Raw genomic sequence first — 24,881 nt, 5'->3', positions numbered from 1 at the left:
GGTCGGAAAAGATACTTGATATGATTTCAATTTTCTTAAATTTGCCAAGGCTAGATTTGTGACCCAATATATGATCAATCCTGGAGAATGTTCCATGAGCACTTGAGAAAAATGTGTATTCTGTTGTTTTTGGATGGAATGTCCTATAAATATCAATTAAGTCCATCTTGTGTAATGTATCATTTAAAGCTTGTGTTTCCTTATTTATTTTCATTTTGGATGATCTGTCCATTGGTGAAAGTGGGGTGTTAAAGTCCCCCATTATAATTGTGTTACTGTCGATTTCCCCTTTTAAGGCTGTTAGTATTTGCCTTATGTATTGAGGTGCTCCTATGTTGGGTGCATAAATATTTACAATTGTTATATCTTCTTCATGGATCGATCCCTTGATCATTATGTAGTGTCCTTCTTTGTCTCTTGTAATAGTCTTTATTTTAAAGTCTATTTTGTCTGATATGAGAATTGCTACTCCAGCTTTCTTCTGGTTTCCATTTGCATGGAATATCTTTTTCCATTCCCTTACTTTCAGTCTGTATGTGTCCCTAGGTCTGAAGTGGGTCTCTTGTAGACAGCATATATATGGGTCTTGTTTTTGTATCCATTCAGCCAGTCTGTGTCTTTTGGTGGGAGCATTTAATCCATTTACATTTAAGGTAATTATCGATATGTATGTTCCTATTACCATTTACTTAATTGTTTCGGGTTTTTCTTGTAGGTCTTTTCCTTCTCTTGTGTTTCTTGCCTAGAGAAGTTCCTTTAGGATTTGTTGTAGAGCTGGTTTGGTGGTGCTGAACTCTCAGCTTTTGCTTGTCTGTAAAGGTTTTAATTTCTCCATCAAATCTGAATGAGATCCTTGCTGGGTAGAGTAATCTTGATTGTAGGTTTTTTTCCTTCATCACTTTAAATATGTCCTGCCACTCCCTTCTGGCTTGTAGAGTTTCTGCTGAAAGATCAGATGTTAATCTTATGGGGATTCCCTTGTGTATTATTTGTTGTTTTTCCCTTGCTGCTTTTAAGATGTTTTCTTTGTATTTAATTTTTGACAGTTTGATTATTATGTGTCTTGGCGTGTTTCTCTTTGGGTTTATCCTGTATGGAACTCTCTGTGCTTCCTGGACTTGATTGACTATTTCCTTTCCTATATTAGGGAAGTTTTCAACTATAATCTCTTCAAATATTTTCTCAGTCCCTTTCTTTTTCTCTTCTTCTGGGACCCCTATAATTCGAATGTTGGTGCGTTTAATGTTGTCCCAGAGGTCTCTGAGACTGTCCTCAGTTCTTTTCATTCTTTTTTCTTTCTCCTGCTCTGCAGTAGTTATTTCCACTATTTTATCTTCCAGGTCACTTATCTGTCCTTCTGCCTCAGTTATTCTGCTATTGATCCCATCTAGAGTATTTTTCATTTCATTTATTGTGTTGCTCATCGTTTCTTGCTTCCTCTTTATTTCTTCTAGGTCCCTGTTAACTGTTTCTTGCAAATTGTCTATTCTATTTCCAAGATTTTGCATCATCTTCACCATCATTATTCTAAATTCTCTTTCAGGTAGATTGGCTACTACCTCTTCATCTGTTAGGTTTGGTGTGTTTTTATCTTGCTCCTTCATCTGTTGTGTGTTTTTCTGTCTTCTCATTTTGCTTATCTTACTGTGTTTGGGGTCTCCTTTTTGCACGCTGCAGGTTCGTAGTTCCTGTTGTTTTTGGTGGCTGTCCCCAGTGGCTAAGGTTGGTTCAGTGGGTTGAGTAGATTCCCTGGTTGGGGGGACTAGTGCCTCTGTTCTGGTGGATGAGGCTGGATCTTGTCTTTCTGGTGGGCAGGTCCTCGTCTGGTGGTGTGTTTGGGGATGTTGGTAACCTTATTATGATTTTAGGCAGCCTCTCTGCTAATGGATGGGGCTGTAGACCTGTCTTGCTCTTTGTTGGGGATAGGGTGTCCAGCACTGTTCTTTGCTGGTCCTTGAGTGAAGCTGGGTCTTGGTGTTGAGATGGAGATCTCTGGGAGATTTTCACCGTCTGATATTACGTGGAGCTGGGAGGTCTCTTGTGGACTAGTGTCTTGAGGTTGGTTCTCCCACCTCAGGGACACCGCCCTGGTGCCTGGCTGGGGCGCCAAGAATCTTTAATCCACACGGCTCAAAATAAAAGGTAGAATAAATAGAAAGGAAATAAAAGGAAGGAAGGAGGGAGGGAGGGAAGGAAGAAAGAAAGGAAGGAAGAAATGAAGGAAGGACGAAAGCAAGAAAGGAAGGAAGGAAGGTGCAGAGGAAGAAAGGGAGGAAGGAAGAGAGGAAGGGAGGAAAGAAGGGGGGAAGGAAGGAAGAAAGGAGGGAAGGAGGGAAGAAAGGAAGGAAGAAAGGAAGAAAGAAAGGGAGAAGACAGAGTAGTATAAAGTATAGTTATTAAAATAAAAAATAATTATTAAGAAGAAAAATTTCCTTTAAAAAAAAACAAAACAAAACAGAAAAATGGGTCGGTCTAACCCTAGGACAAATGGTGAAAGCAAAGCTATACAGACAAAATCTCACACAGCAGCACACACATACGCACTCACAAAAAGAAAAAAAAAGGGGGAAATAATAGTATATCTTGCTCCCAAAGTCCACCTCCTCAACTTGGGATGATTCGTTGTCTATTCAGGTTTTCAACAGATGCAGGGCACTTAAAGTTGATTGTGGAGCTTTAATCCGCCGCTTCTGAGGCTGCTGGGAGAGACCTCCCCCTCTCCTCTCTGTTCACACAGTTCCTGGGGTTCAGCTTTGGACTTGGTCCCGCCTCTGCGTGTAGGTTGTCCGAGGGCGACTGCCTTTCGCTCAGACAGGACGATGTTAAAGGAGCAGTTGATTCGGGGGCTCCAGCTCACTCAGGCTGGGGGGAGGGAGTGGCACGGGGGCGGGGCGAGTCCGAGGCGGCAGAGGCCGACGTGACGCTGCACAGGCCCAAGGCGCGCTGTGCGTTCTCCCGGGGAAGCTGTCCCTGGATCCCGCGACCCCGGCAGTGGCGGGCTGCACGGGCTCCCGGGAGGGCCGGTGTGGAGAGTGACCTGTGCTCACACACAGGCCTCTTGGTGGTGGCAGCAGCAACCTTAGCGTCTGACACCCGTCTCTACTGTCCGTGCTGACAGCCGCGGCTCGCGCCTGTTTCTGGAGCTCCTCTACACGGTGCTCTTGATCCCCTCACCTCACACCCGAGGAAGCAAAGAGGCAAGAAAAAGTCTCTTGTCTCCTCGGCAGCTCCGCGCCCACTTCTGGGGCTCCTTTAAGCGGCGCACTTAATCCCCTCTCCTCGCGCCCAGGCAGCAAAGAGGGAGGAAAAGGTCTCTTGCCTCTTCGGCAGCTCCAGACTTCTCCCGAACTCCCTCCTGGCCAGCCGTGGCGCACTAGCCCCCTTCAAGCTGTCTTCACTCTGCCAACTCCAGACCTTTCCCTGGGATCCGACTGAAGCCCGAGCCTCAGCTCCCGGCCCCGCCCGCCCCAGCGGGCGAGCAGACAAGCCTCTCGGGCTGGTGAGTGCCGGTCGGCACCGATCGATCCTCTGCGGGAATCTCTCCGCTTTGCCCTCAGCACCCCTGTGGCTGAGCTGTCCTCCGCGGCTCCGGGCTCCGGAGCTTCCCACTCTGGCGCCCGCAGTCTCCGCCCGCGAAGGGGCCTCTAGTGTGTGGGAGTCTTTCCTCCTTCACGGCTCCCTCCCACTGGCGTAGGTCCCGTCCCTATTCTTTTGTCCCTGTTTATTCTTTTTTCTTTTGCCCCACCCAGATATGTGGGGAGTTTCTTGCCTTTTTGGAGGTCTGAGGTCTTCTGCCAGCGTTCGGTGGGTGTTCTATAGGAGAAGTTCCACGTGTAGATGTATTTCTGATGTCTCTGTGAGGAGGAAGGAGATCTCCGCGTCTTACTCTTCCGCCATCTTTAAGCCGTCTCCTAACTTCTCCTTTTTCATTTCTAATTTTATTGATTTGAATTCTCTCCCTTTTTTGCCTGATGAGTCTGGCTAAGTATTTATCAATTTTGTTTATCTTTTCAAAGAACCAGCTGTTAGTTTCATTGATCTTTGCTAGTGTCTTCTTTGTCTTTGTTTCATTTATTTCTTCTCTCATCTGTATGATTTCTTTCCTTCTACTAACTTTAGGTTTTGTTTGTTCTTCTTTCTCTAGTTGCTGTATGTGTAAGGTTAGGTTGTTTATTTGGGATTTTGTTTGTTTGTTTGTTTCCTGAGGTAAGATTGTATTGCTGTGAACTTCCCTCTTAGAACTTCTTTTGCTGCATCTCATAGGTTTTGGATCACTGTGCTTTTATTTTCATTTGTCTCTAGGTATATTTTGATTTCCTCTTTGACTTCTTCAGAGATCCATTGGTTGTTTAGTAGCATATTGTTTAGCCTCCACATGTTCACAGTTTTTTTTTTTTTTTTTGTAGTTGATTTCTAATCTCATAATGTTGTGGTTGGAAAGGATGCTTGATATGATTTCAGCTTTTTAAAATTTACTGAGACTCACCTTAGTATTAGAACTTACTAAATATTAGAAAATATGCTAATAAGTCATGGGAAAAGTTAATGCTCTAATTTTTGATCCTTGATACTAATTAATATTTTTAAGTTCACTGCTATTGGCAGCTTCCGCTCTTAAAGTTAGAAATAACTTATATAATGATTCATGTACAGGCACATTTACATTAATATGAACTTTGATGCTAATTGCATCTTTTGACAAACCATCCAGCAATAACCCTAATAGCATTGGATATCATTTTAAAATATTCATCTGTGAAACCCGGAATTTAGGATCAATAGAGCTTATCATAAGCAGAGTTTTTTATTTCAGTACAGGAGCTACTGAGAGATGGCCAAAAATGATTTCATTCTTGGCTTACTTCTGCAAATGTAAAGTGATAATTTTCAGAGAAGCTGATGTGAACAGTTTCTTACATAAAGTGCCTACAATCCAGAATGTGACTGCCCCAGGATGCTCTAGTTTAAATCCTACTGCACTGACTGGAGCCCACAAGGGGTAAGCACAGGGCTTTTATTCCGTTTATGGTACAAAACAAAAGCCAATTTTAATATGTGCTGGGAAAATGAGGGAAAAGATAGATGCAAAATGCCTGGACATTTCTTTTTTTTTTTTTTGTGGTACGCGGGCCTCTCACTGTTGTGGCCTCTCCTGTTGCAGACCACAGTCTCCAGATGCGCAGGCTCAGCGGCCATGGCTCACGGGCCCAGCCGCTCTGTGGCATGTGGGATCTTCCCAGACCGGGGCCGAACCCATGTCCCCTGCATTTGCAGGCAGACTCGCAACCACTGTGCCACCAGGGAAGCCCAGCAGGTTCTTATTAGTTATTCATTTTACACATATTAGTGTATATATGTCAATCCCAATCTCCCAATTTATCACACCACCTCTCCCCCCACTTTCCCCCTTTGTGTCCATACATTTGTTCTCTACATCTGTGTCTCTATTTCTGCCCTGCAAACCAGTTCATCTGTACCATTTTTCTAGGTTCCACATACATGTGTTAATATGATATTTGCTTTTCTCTTTCTGACTTACTTCACTCTGTATGACAGTCTCTAGATCCATCCACGTCTCTACAAATGACCCAATTTCATTCCTTTTTATGGCTGAGTAATATTGCATTGTATACATGTACCACATCTTTATCCATTCGTCTGTTGATGGGCATTTAGGTTGCTTCCATGACCTGGCTATTGTAAATAGTGCTGCAGTGAACGTTGGGGTGCATCTGTCTTTTTGAAATATGCTTTTCTCTGGGTATGTGCCCAGTAGTGGGATTGCTGGGTCATATGGTAATTCTATTTTTAGTTTTTTAAGGAACCTCCAGACTGTTCTCCATAGTGGCTGTATCAATTTACATTCCCACCAACAGTGCAAGAGGGTTCCCTTTTCTCCACACCCTCTCCAGCATTTGTTGTTCGTAGATTTTTCTGGTGATGCCCATTCTAACTGGTGTGAGGTGATACCTCATTGTAGCTTTGATTTGTATTTCCCTAATAATTAGTGATGTTGAGCAGCTTTTCATGTGCTTCTTGCCCATCTGTATGTCTTCTTTGGAGAAATGTCTATTTAGGTCTTCTGCCCATTTTTGGATTGGGTTGTTTGTTTTTATAATATTGAGCTCATGAACTGTTTATATATTTTGGAGATTAATCCTTTGTTGATTCATTTGCAAATATTTTCTCCCATTTTGAGTGTTGTCTTTTCATCTTGTTTGAAGTTTCCTTTGCTTTGCAAAAGCTTTAAAGTTTCATTAGGTCCCATTTATTTATTTTTGTTTTTATTTCCATTACTCTAGGAAGAGGATCAAAAAAGATCTTGCTATGATTTATGTCAAAGAGTGTTCTTCCTATGTTTTCCTCTAAGAGCTTTATAGTGTCTGGTCTTACATTTAGGTCTCTAATCCATTTTGAGTTTATTTTTGTTTATGGTGTCAGAGAGTGTTCTAATTTCATTCTTTTACATGTAGCTGTCCAGTTTTCCCAGCACCACTTATTGAAGAGACTGTCTTTTCTCCATTATATATCCTTGCCTCCTTTGTCATAGATTAGTTGACCATAGGTGCGTGGGTTTACCTCTGGGCATTCTGTCCTGTTCCATTGATCTGTATTTCTGTTTTTGTGCCAGTACCATATTGTCTTGATTACTGTAGCTTTGTAGTATAGACTGAAGTCAGGGAGCCTGATTCCTCCAGCTCTGTTTTTTTCCTTCAAGACTACTTTGGCTATCCAGGGTCTTTTGTTTCTCCACACAAATTTTAAGATTTTTTTGTTCTAGTTCTGTAAAAAATGCCATTGGTAATTTGATAGGGATTGCATTGAATCTGTAGATTGCTTTGGGTAGTGTAGTCATTTTCACAATATTGATTCTTCTAATCCAAGAACATGGTATATCTCTCTATCTGTATCATCTTTAATTTCTTTCATCAGTGTTTTACAGTTTTCTGCATACAGGTCTTTTGTCTCCTTAGGTAAGTTTATTCCTAGGTATTTTATTCGTTTTGTTGCAGTGGTAAACGGGAGTGTTTCCTTAATTTCCCTTTCAGATTTTTCGTCATTATTGTATAGGAATGCAAGAGATTTCTGTGCATTAATTTGGTATCTTGCACCTTTACCAAATTCATTGGTTAGCTCTAGTAGTTTTCTCATGGTGCCTTTAGGGTTCTCTATGTATAGTAGCATGCTATCTGCAAACAGTGATATTGTACTTCTCTTCCAGTTTGGATTCCTTTTATTTCTTTTTCTTCTCTGATTGCCTTGGCTAGGACTTCCAAAACTATGTTGAATAATAGTGGCAAGAGTGGACATCCTTGTCTTCTTCCTGATCTTAGGGGAAATGCTTTCAGTTTTTCTCCATTGAGAATGATGTTTGCTGTGGGTTTGTTGTATATGGTCTTTATTATGTTGAGGTATGTTCCCTCTGTGCCCACTTTCTGGAGAGTTTTTATCATAAATGTGTGTTGAATTTTGTCAAAAGCTTTTTCTGCATCGATTGAGAGGATCATATAGTTTTTATTCTTCAATTTGTTAATATGGTGTATCACATTGATTGATTTGCATATATTGAAGAATCCTTGCATCCCTGTGATAAATCCCACTTGATCATGGTGTATGATCCTTTTAATGTGTTGTTGGATTCTGTTTGCTAGTATTTTGTTGAGGATTTTTGCATCTATATTCATCAGTGTTATTGGTCTGTAATTTTCTTTTTTTGTAGTATCTTTGTCTGATTTTGGTATCAGGGTGATGGTGGCCTTGTAGAATGAGTTTGGGACTGTTCTTCCTCTGTAATTTTTTGGAAGAGTTTGAGAAGGATGGGTGTTAGCTCTTCTCTAAATGTTTGATAGAATTCACCTGTGAAGCCTGGTCCTGGACTTCTGTTTGTTGGAAGATTTTTAATCAGTTTCAATTTCCTTACTTTTGATTGGTCTGTTCATATTTTCTGTTTCTTCCTGGTTCAGTCTTGGAAGGTTATACCTTTCTAAGAATTTGTCCATTTCTTGCAGGTTGTCCATTTTATTGGCCTTTAGTTGCTTGTAGTAGTCTCTTAGAATGCTTTGAATTTCTGTGGTTTCTGTTGTAACATCTCCTTTTTCATTTCTAATTTTATTGATTTGAGTCCTCTCCTTTTCTTGATGAGTCTGGCTAATGGTTTATCAATTTTGTTTATCTTCTCAGCGAATCAGCTTTTAGTGTTATTGATCTTCGCTATTGTTTCCTCTGTTTCTATTTCATTTATTTCTGCTCTGATCTTTATGATTTCTTTCCTTCTGCTAACTTTGGGTTTTGTTTGTTCTTTCTCTAGTTCCTTTAGGTGTAAGTTTAGATTGTTTATTTGAGATTTTTCTTGTTTCTTGAGGTAGGCTTGTATAGCTATAAACTTCCCTTTTAGAACTGCGTTTGCTGCATCTCATAGGTTTTGGATCATCACGATTTCATTGCCATGTGTCTCTAGGTGTTTTTTTATTTCCTCTGTGATTTTTTCAGTGATCTCTTGGTTATTTAGTAACATATTGTTTAGCCTCCATGTGTTTGTGTTTTTTACGTTTTTTTCCCTGCAATTGATTTCTAATCTCGTAGTGTTGTGGTCAAAAAAGATGCTTTATATGATTTCAATATTCTTAAATTTACTGAAGCTTGATCTGTGATCCAAGATGTGATCTGTCCTGGAGAATGTTCTCTGTGCACTTGAGAAAAAAGTGTAATCTGCTGCTTTTTGATGGAATGTCCTGTAAATATCAATTAAATCTCTGTGGTCTATTGTGTCATTTAAAACTTGTGTTTCCTTACTAATTTTCTGTTTGAATGATCTGTCCATTGGTGTAAGTGAGGTGTTAAAAGTCCCCCAGTATTACTGTGTTACTGTTGATTTCCTCTTTTATAGCTGTTAGCAGTTGCCTTATATATTGAGGTGCTCCTACGTTGGGTGCAAATATATTTATAATTGTTATATCTTGTTGGATTGATCCCTTGATCATTATGTAGTGTTCTTCCTTGTCTCTTGTAACATTCTTTATTTTAAAATGTAGTTTATCTGATATGAGTGTTGCTACTCCAGCTTTGTTTTGATTTCCATTTTCATGGAATATCTTTTTCCATCCCCTCACTTTCAGTCTGTATGTGTCCCTAGGTCTGAAGTGGGTCTCTTGTATACAGCGTATATATGGGTCTTGTTTTTGTATCCATTCAGCGAGCCTGTGTGTTTTGTTTGGAGCATTTAATCCATTCACGTTTAAGGTAATTATCTATAAGTATGTTCCTATTACCATTTTCTTAATTGTTATGGGTTTGTTTCATAGGTCCTCTTCTTCTGTGTTTCAAAATGCCTGGACATTTCTTATCCATCAAAACCATCCTTTATATCAGCTTTTCTTCTAGATGGAGGAATCAACACTCAACATGTCGTACATACCATAAATCTGCCCTTATGTAGCTCATATTTTTTTTCAAGAGGCACTCTACCTGAGTCATTGTTAATCCATTCAACTGCCCTTCAAGGAATACCCTTAGTGGGCGTGTTGGGTGATAAGAACCAAGAAGCTTGCCAGCTCATCCCACAGAGAGATGGCAATGTAAGTCACCAGGCTTTAAAATTCTTACCCTTCCCACTACACTCTAATTATAGGATTAAAATTTCAGGATCTATTTCTAGGTTAAAAAAACTGACCTGAGTGGTTAACTTCACAAGAGTGGCAAAGCAAGACTACCAGTCTACTGCTTGACTGGTAATGAAAGAGATTTCTGTTGGGTGCAGTCAACTGTCCTTAGGTCTTCAGAGTCTGCCACCAGCACTTCTACCTCTTGCCAAAAATGATACAGTGTTAGGGGGCCTCCTGGATCTTGTCAGTGGTAGCTGGAAGAGAAGAGAGTGTCAGGGTGGAGAGCTGATACCACTTCAGGTTTTGAGAAACATAAGAGGGAGAAGCCCATCTCCCTACTCAACTCCAGAGATTCATGCATAGAAATGTTGACCCTAATAAAGGGTGTTGTAGGGAGAATTTAATTATCAGTATTTTTAAAATTTGGAATTTATAAATTTATGTCTTCACTTTAAATGTATATTCCTAGGAATGTGGAAGTGTTATGTATGTAGTCTTTACAAATAAACCTCAGAGAGAAATAACAATATATATGTACAAATAAAGTTAGTCTGTGATAGCAAATGTTATTTTATGATTCAGGGGTTGATCACATCTCCAGCTGCCTTGTCATCCTAACATTCCATTATCCTATCACAAAATACCATGCTTCTGTTAGAGGGAAAGTGCCCATCTGAGTCATACCAAATTTAATTACTCTAATACTCATATAATTATGGAGTTGTCTTAAGTTCCAAATACATCCATTCCCTTAAAAATTAATAGTTTTGCAATGAAGAAAGACAATGTAATCTTAGTAGGAGGATATTTAGAAAGTAAAGAGGAGGTTAAAATGTATCAACATGAAAAGAACAAGAAAAATATCAAAGTCCTTTTCTTTCTGCCTCCCCCTCCATCTAGGCATGGAATATAGTACACCCGTAGAAGGGAGAAAATATGGAATTCATTTGACACACAAAAAATATTTATTGGGTGCCTGGTATGTGGCATGCATTGTTCTAGATACATGCATTATCACACTGTAATTGAGATCCCTGCTCTTTGGTATTTTTTATTCAAGTGGTGGGTGCTTGGTGGGCGTGGAAGGTGGGGAGAAGAAGGCAGTAAGTAAGTGAGCATTAAAAGCAGTAAGTAAATTTTTTTATATTCTTGTTTAAAAATTTTTATTGGAATATAGTTGATTTACAATGTTGTGTTAGTTTCAGGTATACAGCAAAGTGAATCAGTTATACACACATATATCTACTCTTTTTTACATACTTTTCCCATATAGGCCATTAGAAGGTATTGAATAGATTTCTCTGTGCTGTACAGTAGGTCCTTATTAGTTATCTATTTTATATATAGTAGTGTGTTATATGTCAATCCGAATCTCTCAAATTATCCCTCTCCCCTTCCCCCCCACCCGGTAACCTGGTAACCATAAGTTTGTTTTCTACATCTGTGACTCTATTTCTCTTTTGTAAATAAGTTAATTTGTAACTTTTTTTTAGATTCCACATGTGAGTACTATCACAAGATATTTGGCTTTCTCTGTCTGACTTAACTTCACTCAGTATCACAGTCTCTAGGTCCATCCATGTTGATGCAAATGACATTATTTTTTTTCTTAATGGCTGAGTAATACTCCATTGTTTCAATATATATGTACCACATCTTCTTTAATCCTCTGCTGATGGACATTTAGGTTGCTTCCATGTCCTGGCTATTGCAAATAGTGCTGCTATAAACATTGGGGTGCACTTGAAAGACAAGGTTGTGCTTTTGGATAAGAGTAACAGAAAATAATGTAGCAGAAAAAAAGGTGTAACTTGGAATCCCACCAGGTTACAGAAAGCCAAGAAGGGACTTTTTGGGTGTAAGATATAAAATCTAGACAATATCCTTTACTCTTACAATTATAGAAAAAGTTTTGGAACCAATGTGTTATTCATAATGTTTTCAAATCAATGAGCTTCTCAATTATGCAAACATAATGCAATATTTTAGGTGAGTTTTCTTCAGAATAAAATTATGAAAATAGACATTAGAATCCTCCCTCCCTCCCTTCCTTCCTCCTTCCTTCTTTCTTTTAGCTTAGCAGATGAAATGGTATTTTACTGTTTTATCCCTTGATTCTGTGTGTGGCTAGGAATGTAGGGCTGATCCTGGGGAATCACGTCACTGTAGTGTGGGTAGCCTCCATCTGCTCCTCCAAACTCTGACAAGACTTGTCTTCCAGGATTCCAGCACACGAATCAAGGAATTGGGTATGATGCACAGTATTCTGAAAAATAATTTTCATCATATAATAGCAAATGTTAACTTTTCTATCTTGTCATTTTTATAAACAAAAAAAAAAAATCAAACAATTTTAAATAAATAAAGTGATAAATTTAAAATATGCACATTTTAATGTTTCTATTTTATATATTTTTGATATCAAAATTGTACTGGTACCACGATATTTTCTTACTGCCAAGAGATATCCATAGGCACTTATTATTTATTTAAATAATCTACAAAATGGAACATAAGCATAAAATATTGAAATTATTTGTTTGAAATGCTGACAAAATTTTTTAAAAAGACAACATAAAGGAAGACTAAATTGGTATATTTTAATTCTACAAAAATTTATAAATATTGAAATTTATAGCAGAGGAACAATTATTTAGTAATGCTTACAACATTTAAGATGTGTAATTCTTGATGCACAGTCTACTTTTATAAATGTTAAAGAACTGTGTGCCAAGCATGATTATAAAACAGTTTTGAAATTATTTCTCCTTAGCTGTGGCTACACTGACCAAAAAAGCAAAAGCTCCAAAAAAAAAAATAATAAAATCAAGTCCTTTTTCCCCCCACTTGTGCTATTTTTAGCTAAAAGTACAACTGAAACCAAGCAGCAGCTTACATTCATTTTATCCCAACTTAAAAACATGAAAATTTCATTTTTTAACCATTACAGATATAGCCTTAATCATCTAATTTCCCATCCTCATTCTTACTAATTAAAAACAGAATATTAAGTGATTTGTTCTCCCTAGCTAAAAACAAAAGCAAAATGATAACTTTTTATAATGATATAAATATCATAGAAGTGGTCTTTATCTTAAAAGATAGTTAACAAAAAAGCTGCCTTGCATCACTGGTATTTCAGAAGGATTTTTTAAAACAAATACAATTAAAATTGCCTTTAGAATTTATTGAACAATATAAAACAAAAGTTGGACACAAATTTATACAAACTATTTAAAACACATTGCTGGTGTTCATTCAGTACCTTAAATTCATACAATACCTTATACCTAATAACAGTTTGAACATGGTGTAAGTCACACCAGATGTGTTTGTGTGCTATACAGAAGAGTGGCTGATTTTATTGATTCCATATTGACATATTGAGAAAAAATGGGAAAAAATGGTAGGTAGTAGCTGAATCCTGAAACACAAACTGTCTTAAGACTTAACCAAATTTTTGCTGCCCAACTGATTGGAAATTTATTCAAGATTTGTAGATGTCAGCTGTGCATAAAGACAGATTGTAGATGATGACACATCCATTAAGATCTTGAATTTCCTAAATTCTTCATATTTATTAAATCAGCATGCATTATAACTTGAGAATGCATACAAGTTTTGCCTCTACTGAAACTAGTTTTAGCATCTGTAAATAAGATGCCAATAAAATGGTTGTGATCAGATAAGATCATCATTTCACAAGTGGTGAAAACAATGTAGGGGGGTAGCCAAGATTTTAAGTTTTACGGAGCCAATTTGTACTATATTCTTAACCTCCCACCAAAAAATTAAAAAGGTAAAATCTTTCTTGTTGTTTTGTTGTATTCTTTTCTCTCTTGACATTTTTCCCCCCTTTTTATTATTAGGCTGTTTCTAAGCATCATGGCAAAATTGAAATTGTGGGTTGTGTTTATGACAGTCTACAGAGCTCCACTGGGGTGCTTATAAGTCTCTGCCTATTACCCTGCAGTCTTTGAAGCTGCATAACCTAGAAGCTACCCAATGGTCACAGTAATAGATGGTCTAATTCTGTGCAAGCTGTAGGCCAATCTTACTTTTACTTTGAACATAATTATAAGGAAAATAGAAGTGAGGGGGGAGGGTGCTCTGTTAGTTACTGTGGAAGAGGCTATTGCCCAGTAATACTAGAATGTTCTGTAATCATGCTGTTTCCTGTTAATCTATTTTTTGCTGCAGGTCTTTATTTATTGTCTATAGCAGTATTTTGTAGAACTAATCTTATTTAAGCAGGAAAGGTAGTGAAAATTTATATATCTCTGAATAATCAATGTACTTACCATAAAATGTTTAACAAAGACATTTTTCTCATCGTGCCTTTTTTTTGAGTGCTTTTTAATTGAAGACAATATTAGGTTATATTAACAATGATGAGTCCTGGCAACACTGATTACAGCTATATGATCTTTGGGCAATCCACATTACACATCTGGGTCTCAGGCTTATTATCTATTAACAGGTAAACTAAGACTAGGTTATCTGTAAAGTCCTTTCAAAGTTTCTACAATTGTGTTTTTTTCATAGACTTGATCACAGAAAATAAATTTAGTAATTGCTCCTGTGAAACCGTGAAAATACATATGATTCTTAAGAGAATGGTATGTCTCCCCTCTAGAAATAAAAATCTATGCCTTCAAATGGCCACCGACCTCAACCAAAAAATAAAAATTATTTTATCTTAATAGAGCAACTTATATAATACAGCAGCATGTTTATAAAATGTTTCATTTCCATAAGGCAGGATATTTTATCATACAGAACAAAACATAGTCCATACATGAATGTGAAGAATATTAGTAAGAAAATTATATTTGGAGACAGTTATGCAAATCCTGTCTAAATATATTACTAGACTTTACTTTAAAATATAAAATAATGTGCCAAAAATATGATACAGTAACACTTAGCAAATTTAACACACATTTTTCAGTTCATTAATTCAATAAATGTTTAAAGAATATTTACCATGTGCCAAGAACTCTACCGGGAATATCACAGTGAATAAAACTAACAAAGTGCAGGTTTTCAGGAGGCTTACATTCTAGGGTATGAGATAGGGATGTTGAGGGGTGAGGAGGTAGAATGATAGACAAAATATAAAGAAGCAAATTTGTAGTTTGTCAGAGTGTACAAGGAATAGAGAGGGCAGGAGGGAGAAGGGTTTGCCTTACTGATGAGGTATTTGAACAGAGACCTAAAGAAAATGAGTGAGAGTTCTGTTGGGCAAGAGAACAAAACATTAAGACAAATTTGCTTGGCAGTGTCACAGGGTTGTGAGCAGAGAAGTGAAACAATCAAATTTATGTTTAACAGAATGACTTTGGCTGTTGTATTGAAAAAAGACAATTAGGGGCAAGGATTGGGAAATTAGGAAACCAAATTATATGCATATTTCAATTTAAAAGGTTATAGGTAGTGACAGTGGATGTGGTGCCAAGTTGTTGGTTCATGGTTATATTTCAGATACCGAATCAAGGGAATTTGCTGATGAATTAAAGTTGAGAGAGAGAGGAGTCAAAAGTGACTCTAGGAATCCGCCTGCCGATGCAGGGGACACGGGTTCATGCCCTGGTCCGGGAAGATCCCACATGCCGCGGAGCGGCTGGGCCCGTGAGCCATGGCCGCTGAGCCTGCGCGTCCGGAGCCTGCTCCGCAATGGGAGAGGCCACAAAGTGAGAGGCCCGCGTAGCGAAAAAAAAAAAGTGACTCTAGGGTTTTGATCTGAGCATCTGGAAGCCTGGAGTTGACATTAACTTCAATGGGGAAGACCTCAGATGAGGAAGATTCAAGTCATTTGAAATATTTATTAGTCTAGCTCCATAGACAAGGAGTGTATTAGATGAATGCATTGTGAATCCACTCATGATTTTAGTTTTCTGTATTGAATACAGTATTTTTGAAAAGATAATTTAGTCATTAGTTTTTGGTGGTTTGTAATATTTCGTATTATTTTTTGTTTGTTTGTTAGACACAGCATTTGCTGAAACCCTATGAGGGTTCTTCTCTGGCATTCAAGCTCAGGCAGTTTTCATATTTCCTGTATTTTTGCTATAACCATGATGAACTTTCAAATACTTAAAATGCTTCCAAAATGTGTCAAATTCAGTTTCAGTGGAGTAGCTATATTTTTAAAAACTTGTCATTGACTCTTCACTAGATAACATATGCATCTTGATTGACAAATCCATAATAAGTGAAACAGATTGTATAAATGAGCTCTTAATTAGTTTAAGCTTTTTAAATTTAAGGAAGAATGCCTTGCAGGGACGTTTTGTCATATTTTAGTCAGGACAAGAGGAAAAGAGGGAAGAAGAGAGTTAAAATGGAAACTGATTGTCAAGTCAGACCTCAGTTGACTTGTGAGGCCACTGTCAATTTAAGGCAGTGGTTTACTAGCTCTTAGGAGTCACAGCTTCCTTAGAAGTTTGCTGTAAGCAATGGATTCTCTCGTCAGAAAAAAATGCCCCGACATTAAAATTTTGTTTATAATTTTAAATTTAAATAAATTTAAAACATATCAGCACAAATTTCTTGGATAGATTTTTCTTCCTTCTCATGTTTTCTGCTCATGTATTTTGAACACAGAGGGTTTTAAAAATGGAAAAAAATTCAGGTATTCTAAGAGACTTTGAGGTGAGGGATGTCTACACTTTAAGGAGTAAACCTGAAATGCTCCATGTAGTATAATTCTTCCTTAGAGTTATACCAGTTTGAAGCCAAAAAAGGAAGGAATGCTAGCTGAGAAAATCGTACACGATATTACTAGCTTTTAGAAAGTGAGCTGTGTGTGTGTGTGTGTGTGTGTGTGTGTGTGTCTATGAGAGAGAGAGAGATTGCCTGTAGCCAACCTGATCAAACTGATTAATATTTTCTATTAGAGCTTTTAAAGAAGGAATGAGAGCCAATTATATGACATCCTCTACTCTAGAGGTCACGTCTTCCATTCCCCTACCACCCCCTGCCTAAAATTTCTCTTAGCTGCTGAGTGCATTTACAGTGAATAAAATACGTATTTAATAAAATACATATGTAGAGCAAGTTTATGGGCATTTTAAATGGTGTCAAATGGTGTCACAGATTTTTCTTTTTTTTTTCGTGTTTTCTACTCATGTATTTTAAACACAAAGTGTTTTAAGATGGAAAAAGAACATGTGAAGGTAGCTTAATTATGACTGTGTTCCTTGAGTCATAATTTATGGCAAATGATACCTAGCATTTCAGTTAAAATAAAAGTTTAATGGATATATATTGAGTTCATTCCCCCAGTGATGAAAACTTTAGATATTCTGGCATAGCAATGAAATTCTGATAGTGTAATGCATTATTTTATTTAAATGTAAAAATAAAGTAGTCACAGTGACTTAACTAAAATCCTAAATGCCAAAGAATTAAAAATTAGGGCTAATACTCTACCCTTCACCTACAATTCTGTGTAGCCTAAGTGACAAGTCCCAGTCTCTAGAGTGAAGAGAAAAACAACTGTATAGTTTATGAGACAAAGTGGTTAAAAATTGAGTTTCCCACATCAATTCTGGGACCAAGCTGACTGTTACGCTCAGCCTGTGTTAGAAATGATTGCAACTCAAACAGAATATCTTTTTAAAATGTTTCAATTGTTGTGTTTTAGCTTCATTTTGTTCTCCTCAATGACTAGCTAGTTTCTTCTGATTTCATGTACTTTAAATTGAATTTTCAAATTCTCTTCCACTTTTTTGTTTAAATGTGATGTTTTTATAAGAACTCTATGAGATGTCAATATCCAATTTAAGTTTTTTCCTGGTACAAAATTTGGAACTGACTTTTGAGCAACAAATTCATTGCTCAGAAGTAATTCAATGTATGGCCTTGCTGTTTACATAGAAATTCAACATGTTTCCATGAAGGTCCAGTAGAAACAGAGTTTATAAAACAATTTATAACATTTCATAATGAAGTTATTTTATAAGGCATTTACATTGTCCCTTTTTCCACATTATAAGAAAAAAATAAAAATAGCCCCCCTCAAACTAATCCTGTGACATGATGGCAGTAATTTTTTTTTAAAAAGCAAACACAATTTGTTTTTCAAGTTGTTCTGATGTTTAATAACAGTTTGCTGTTATTTATTCTGTCTATGTGCTTTTTAATCAGATACAAATTTTAGTAGGGAAATAAGCAAACATTCCTAAAAATGAATTATAAACAACTGTGTTTTAGAATACTAAAAGGATTTTAAAACTTTCAATTCAACAAAGTTAATATTTTTTCCTAATTGAAATAATGGAAAAGCATAAGTGTAGACACTTTCATGGCTTAGGGGAAATGGTCTTCATGCCCCCAGAGTCATGTTCCTTAGCAGCCATTGTTGAGATCTGCTTCCACTACAGTCCTGCATGGTAGGCACCATTTTATCTTCTTCAGAAGGTTCATCTAGACATTGATTACTGTTAACATGTCTCAAGGTGAGTCTCTGTAAAAGATAACCAATAATCAGTACAACGTATTTTATCTTAAACTTCACTAGCACATCAGATTTCATCTGCTCTTTAAAAAATCCTTTTTTTTTTTTTTGGTATAAACATTGCGATGTTTGTTAAAGGAACTGTGTGCACAGGTGGCTCTGAATTAATTATTATACAAGTTTCACTGTTATGGTTTTATCATTGTCTCATGCACCTTTATTTGCAGATGGTTAAAGAAATTGGCCGACATTTATCATGCATTGCCAAGAATTCAGGCTCCTTTGCAAAAAGCCCATTTGTGAGCTTAGAGTTCAGTTGAGGAGTGCAAATATTAACAAGCTTTTACAGAATCTTAGTTTTCTTAGGCATGTGTTACTTAGTAACCATTTGGTAAATATGAAGAGACGTCACAACTGTGACCCAGATGAACAAAACTGCTGGAGATGTTCCCTTTTCAAAATACTATACAAGCCATAGTATCTGTGACTGTGAGACATTCATTGTAGAAGAGTAATTACCATAGCAACAAAGATCTATCTTACTTGATGGTGTGCTCACCATATTTAGTTTGCATTTTTAAGTATCTTAAAAAATACCAGCATCAAATAAACACAGAGGTGTGGTGGTAATATATTTTAAAATATTATACCTCTTTATATTTTCATAACAACAATATTAATAAGCATCCTCTCAGTACCCAAATGCTGAAATGTAATTCCAATAATTGCACCAGGTTAACCAGTCTTCTTTTTTGAGTTCACATTTACATTTTGAAGTCGTATTTTTGGACTTTTCAGATATACATTTTAAGTCCACATGGTTTTACATACTAACTTATGCAGTAATTGTATACATTATCATATACAGTTCTGCTTAGTTTCATGGGCAATGCCTAGAACCATACTACATGAAAAACTCCCCAGCCAGAAGAGACGTGTTTGAATATGGGAGGTGATTTGGAGATATATCTTGAGAAAAGTATCCACATATTATACTTTTGTTGCAAATTACCAAAATTAAAGGTAGACAAATACTTTTTTTTTGGGGGGGGGGCTCTTGATATTATATTGAAAATCAGAAGATAAAAAATTCAGGGGGCATGCAAAAAAATGGTGGTGAAACACTGCCTAGACACTTATAATTTGTTTTGGATTAGGACTACAAACACCCCGAACTGCGGTGTCCTGAGAAAAGATAGAATGGAAAATAGCCTTGTGGTAAAGGATGCTTAATAGACAACAAACAGGAAATTAAAAGAGCAAGGCTATTAGATGTGAAGAAGATTTGAAGATTTAGGCCTTTGTTGTTGCTCTTTTCAATACAAGGAATCAAGCCATTTATACGGAAAAATGGACAAAAGAAGAAATGGCCAAAGATAGGCAAGAAGATAGTTGATTTATGCTTATGATGCCAGAAATTATTTTGTTCATTTATGAACCAAAAGCCAACTTGGAAAAAGATACAAAAGAAAACAAGCATTTTTTTCTAGAAGGTTCTAGTTAAAAATCAAAATGTTCATTTTTGTTACGTACCTGAGATCCTTTGTGTATATATGTCCTTTTCCAAAAAAGCCACTTACCCTTGTTTGCTTCTATTATATCCTTTTAAAAAACACGTATATGACTTTAAGGATTAGATTGAATATGTGTTGTCAATTACATATATGATGATAGTTCTTAAAATATTAGTAAGTATTCTTTCTAAAAAATGCATAAATATTTTCTCTGAAGGAATTCATTAGTAGTCAAAAGCCACTGCTGTTAAGATAACCAACCAAGGAAAATACTCTCCTTTTCAGTGTAGTGGAGTAGAAAGATCAGACATTTTAGGGTTAGATAGCCATAAGTGTGAATTTCCGCTTCCAAAGTTACTAGCCATGAAAATTTGGGCAAGCTACCAAATCATTCTGAGGACATACTTTGTCAGATGCTTAATTATACTTACTAATATGTAAAAATGCTCTTTCCCCTACTGCTTAAAAAATTTGACCTTTAGTCAGCTATCTGTGATCCCTTGCAACCTAAGGGTAAAATTGTTAACTATGTTTATAGGCAACAATGACTTACAGTAAAAATGACCTCTGATTGATTAACTGCATCTGCATCTGATAAACTGCATTATAATACCAGATAGGAAGGCAAATAGTGGGCCTCTTTAAGTGCAAAAGACTTGTAATTTTGTGAGACTAAATAGTTAAATCTGAGATGACCACTTGGTGGGCAGTGCACCTACCAGGTATTGTTTCTTTGAAAACAAACTAAGATAATACATGCAAATTGCCTTGTGCAAAAGGTCTGGACTTGTTCAGCTTTCCAATGTTTGTTTGGAATGCCCTGTCTCAAATGTAAGTCTAACCTAAACAACATCCCTTTTCCCCCTCCTCTCCATACTTCCATTCCCAGCCTTGTCACAAGTATCCCAAGCTCAATTGTGTCTTCTGCTAACGATCTTTAACTGATTCATCTGAACCAGAATGACTCCCTAACTTCCCATGTGTTCTCGTAGCGAGGTATTGGACAATATAATAGCTTTTATTTACAGGACAGTAATCCCCTTAAGATCAAGAACTAGGACAGGTACTTATTGGACTTGAACTGAATAATAATTCATTTTACTGCCTACTGAGAAGATACTCACAAATCATACAATTCAGAAAAGTACAGTTTTTAAAAGCTTTTATTATTATAATTATGTCATTTAACCAGCCACAAAGAAATACTCAGAAATAACTTAGTTCATAAAGTTATTGAAAATTACATCTTGGTCTTCAATAATGCATTTGCTTTAAGTTTCAGGTTAAAATAGTAAATTTTAGAAAGGATATGTTGTATCTGCACACAAAGTATCTGAATAAAAATTAACAAAATTTAATAATTTCGTGTTCCAAAAACAATTTTTGGGCTATGTTAGTTTTTTTAATTGTTTTTTTCAGCTCTGTTACAAAATCTATTGTCATATAGACATGGCTATAGTTAGAAAGAGCTAATATGTCATAATGTATTCCATCAGTTATACTTATGCATATGTATATTTGAAATAAAGAAAATACCTATTAATAAATAATACACAAATACCTATTAATAAATAATAGACAAACCTATTAATAATTGACAAACACCACTTAATATATACCTATTAATACCTATTAATAATAGGAACATACCTATTAATAATAGACAAACACCACTTAATATATGCAGCCTCCAAATTAATGAGCAGTTAAGAAGTAAAAGACAGAAAAATAACTCCACGGAGAAATAGCACATAAAGATTTTTTTAGAACACATTTTAAAGAAATAAGTTTAGATTTCAATAACAAAACATAAGAAAAACACTAAAATAAATTTAATAAAGTCTGCAACACAAACCTCCAAAATTATTTGAGAAAGTAATCAGTAGAATTCTTAAAAATGTTTCTAAAAATTTCCATTCTTGTATAGTTTCTTAGATGCCATTTTTGCAAAGGGCTATCATTACATATTTCCACAGTGGGCTGTTGGGAGCCATCAGCTACTTTGCTTACTGAGAGACAGGACGGGGTGAGTATGTGAAGAAGAGTGTGGGTCTGTTTGACAAAGAAAATAATGAGTAGTGACAAAATCTAGTACAAAGGCAGTAATAAATCAATCATTCTCAGCAACATACAATTTCTACTGGATAAGCACTGAAAGCACACATCACAATAATTGCATCCATGGAGCTGTGAGCCACATCCCTTCAGCTGACTTTCATGTCAGCTGTATTCAGTAGGAGTAACTGAAGATAAGACTGAGAATATGGAGAAAAGCCTGAGATCAAATGATGAAACATTTGGGGCAAAAGTTTATTTTGAATAGAAAAGGTTATATTCTTAGTGTTCATTCCAGCAATAAAATGCTCTTAGCATTAAATGAGTTATTTTGTGAGTGCATATTTAAAACTGTTGATTAGTCCAGTGAGTTTTCCATTATGGTCTTTGGCTCCCTCATTCCTTTGCCCTAAACTTGAGTGGATGCCAGGGAGGAATCTAGGGGATAATTTAGCTTTAAGGCTTGGCTTTACTTTGTACAGTATGGTACTCAAGTTATTTCCACTGTGTTTTCACGGGGCTAACCTGGTGGCATTAAAAGTGTTCCACATATGCATTGCTACATTCATCTAAATGTCAATTAGAAAGTTAATGAAGGGAAGAAAAAGAAAATGATTAACTCCATTTGGGCTCTTAATTTGACATAATTCTCCTAATTAATTTGTAATTAATTTATTTGTCTGTTTCTTCGTTTCCATCTGTTTCCTCCACAGGAACATAAGCTCCAGGAATGCCAGCGACCATTACTATCTACATCATGAAGTCCAGTGCCTGCTCACATGAGGTACTCTTTAAGTTTGTTGATTGAAATATTTAGTGGAAGACCAATGCAGAAAATAAATTCTGATAAAATTAAACTACATCTCTTGGGCAGCTTACTGGATACAAATCATTGGATTTTTCCATTTCAAGGACTTACTTTCTACAGTCAAATGGTAGATAAATGATTTACAAAGATAGGAAAGGTAACATTATCATATATAAACAATTTTATTTGTGAAATGATATGTTCACCATATAGTTGATAAGGAGACTAGTTTTTTGGGCTTTTTATGAAATCAAGCTTGCCTTTCCTATCTATACTGTTTTAAATTTCTGGGTTTGATAATCCTCTACCCTTAGTGATTTCTTTTTGCAATGAACATTTTTTTGGTAAATGTCATGTTAACATCAAAGACTGCAGTGTTAGTGATTATGAATTTCATGTGTTATTAAAAAGAAAAATGAACTATAAAATTTTCCTTGGTTTAAAACAAAAATAAAAACTTGATTTTACTTATACTCAGGAAATGTACCTCCAGAACATGAATACAGTATAAACTTTTCCATAAAAAATATATTTGTTGAAAAAAATATATATTTGTAATATCTTCCCCCCAAATGTTTATCACATAAAAGTGAAACAAATTCAAAGAAATTTCACTCTAGGTACTTCTGAAAAACCATAAACCAGAAGAAATTAGAAATCTGAAACAACCCCTTTGAGATAAAAAAATTATTTTTCATTTTTAAAAACCCACAAAAACATTTAGTGCTTTCATTTGTTTAAAAAAAAAAAGTATAGATTTTTTCCTGAGTATTCTGTTTAGAAGGATACCAATTGTTAATATTTTATTGGTTTTCTAGTAATTTTAATCCCTTATGCAAATTTATGTAATTGAGCTCATCTAGTTAAATAGACTTCACTTTATATTGTGGGCATCATTCTTATAATTAAATATTTTAAAAACCTAAAAAATAAACAATTTCTACAAAGGAGACTTGCCAAAAATCATTTAACTTTTCCATTGGGGTTGGGGGATAGCCAATTTGGAGCTACTATAAATAATGCTGTGATAAACATCTCTGAACATCTCTCTCCACATCTATAATCATTTCTTTAGAGATAATTCTTAGACGTGAAATCACAAGATCAAAAGGTATGAACATTTTAATACATATTAGTAAATTTTAAAAAAATCTGTAATAATTATTTTGCAATAATAGCAACAGCAGTTTTCTTGTGCTTACTCTATTCCAGAATACTGTATTTGTGTCAGTTTCACTGCATCTGCATCAGTATTGTGTGTTGCCACTATAAACATTTCTTGACATATGGACAAGATAAAGAAAGAAATGGATAAAAGAACACATATGAAGTGACTTTTTTTTACGGTTATTTAATGGATTTTTATAGTTATTTAAATACCTTTTTTTTTTTTTTTTTTTTTTTTTTGCGGTACGGGGCCTCTCACTGTTGTGGTCTCTCCCGTTGCAGAGCACAGGCTCCGGACGCGCAGGCTCAGCGGCCGTGGGTCACGGGCCCTGGTGCTCCGCGGCATGTGGGATCTTCCCAGACCGGGGCACAAACCTGTGTCCCCTGCATCGGTAGGCGGACTCTCAACCACTGTGCCACCAGGGAAGCCCCTAAATACCTTATTTTTTCATTTTCATTGGTTAATTTATATTTCTCCTATGCTGTATTCAAGACCTTGGATATTTTTATATTGAATATTGGATTTTTTTATATTGGATATATATATAAATATAAATAAATATATTGTATATTTATAGTTTTTCTTTTAAATGCTCTTTTTTAAGCATACCAGCCCATTGTCATATTTGTTACAAATGCCTTTCACAACTGTAGGAAACTGTCATATTAACTCAGTTTTGAAGGCAGTATAACATACAGGCTGACATGCAGCATACTGCCAAATATTTTCTATAGCATTATTTAAAATATTGACTAGAAAACAGGATAATATGAACCCTATGCTGGTATTGGTTTCTCTTTATAATACAGCATTACTTAATTGTTCTCTATTGAAATACAAAGCATTAGTATTTCCTGGGATTTACAAAATTTCAATCATACTACTTTAAGATGCATAAGAAAAAATTAATACTTCCTGCCTTTAAACATATTTTTACTATCTGAAACAAGATGTGTCATTGAGTATCTCTAAATCTACCCTTTTAAAGATACAGTTACTACTGAAAGCCAGCTGGAATCAGGCTAGGGAAACAATTTTGGTGACAAAATAAGAATCATAAAATTATAAAATTAGGTCAACCTTTGGGTGAAAAAGCATTAAGTAAAAAAATTGATATTTTAATGAACAGATAGAAGTGACTGTATGGTTGATTGAAGAATCAGTCATACAGGTCTCAGTTTAAAAGATGCCATACAAAAAGTTTAAAATGAAATTTGGTCAATTTTATTATATATCATGATAAAGAAAGAATGAATTTGGACTGTTATAGGTA

The 24,881-nt window shown here is 35.9% G+C and overlaps 1 protein-coding gene across 4 annotated transcripts in view; it reads right to left on the bottom strand.

Moving 5' to 3' along the window:
- Positions 1–13,949: 13,949 nt before the first annotated feature.
- LOC131750502 (polypeptide N-acetylgalactosaminyltransferase 13) overlaps positions 13,950–24,881 on the bottom strand; it is a 578,974-nt gene continuing 568,042 nt past the window's right edge. For 3 of the 4 annotated variants that reach the window (XM_059052963.2, XM_067026046.1, XM_067026045.1), the window contains one exon: positions 13,950–18,072. In XM_059052963.2, coding sequence (XP_058908946.1) covers positions 17,932–18,072 — 141 coding nt within the window. In that variant the 3' untranslated portion in view covers positions 13,950–17,931. The remainder of the gene's footprint in view (positions 18,073–24,881) is intronic. The other variant, XM_067026047.1, reaches the window with a different exon arrangement.

The sequence above is a fragment of the Kogia breviceps genome, chromosome 2 (genome assembly GCF_026419965.1).
Source record: "Kogia breviceps isolate mKogBre1 chromosome 2, mKogBre1 haplotype 1, whole genome shotgun sequence".
Lineage (NCBI taxonomy): Eukaryota > Metazoa > Chordata > Mammalia > Artiodactyla > Physeteridae > Kogia > Kogia breviceps.
Note: the sequence above shows the minus strand (reverse complement) of the source record. Positions and strands in the feature narration are given on the sequence as shown.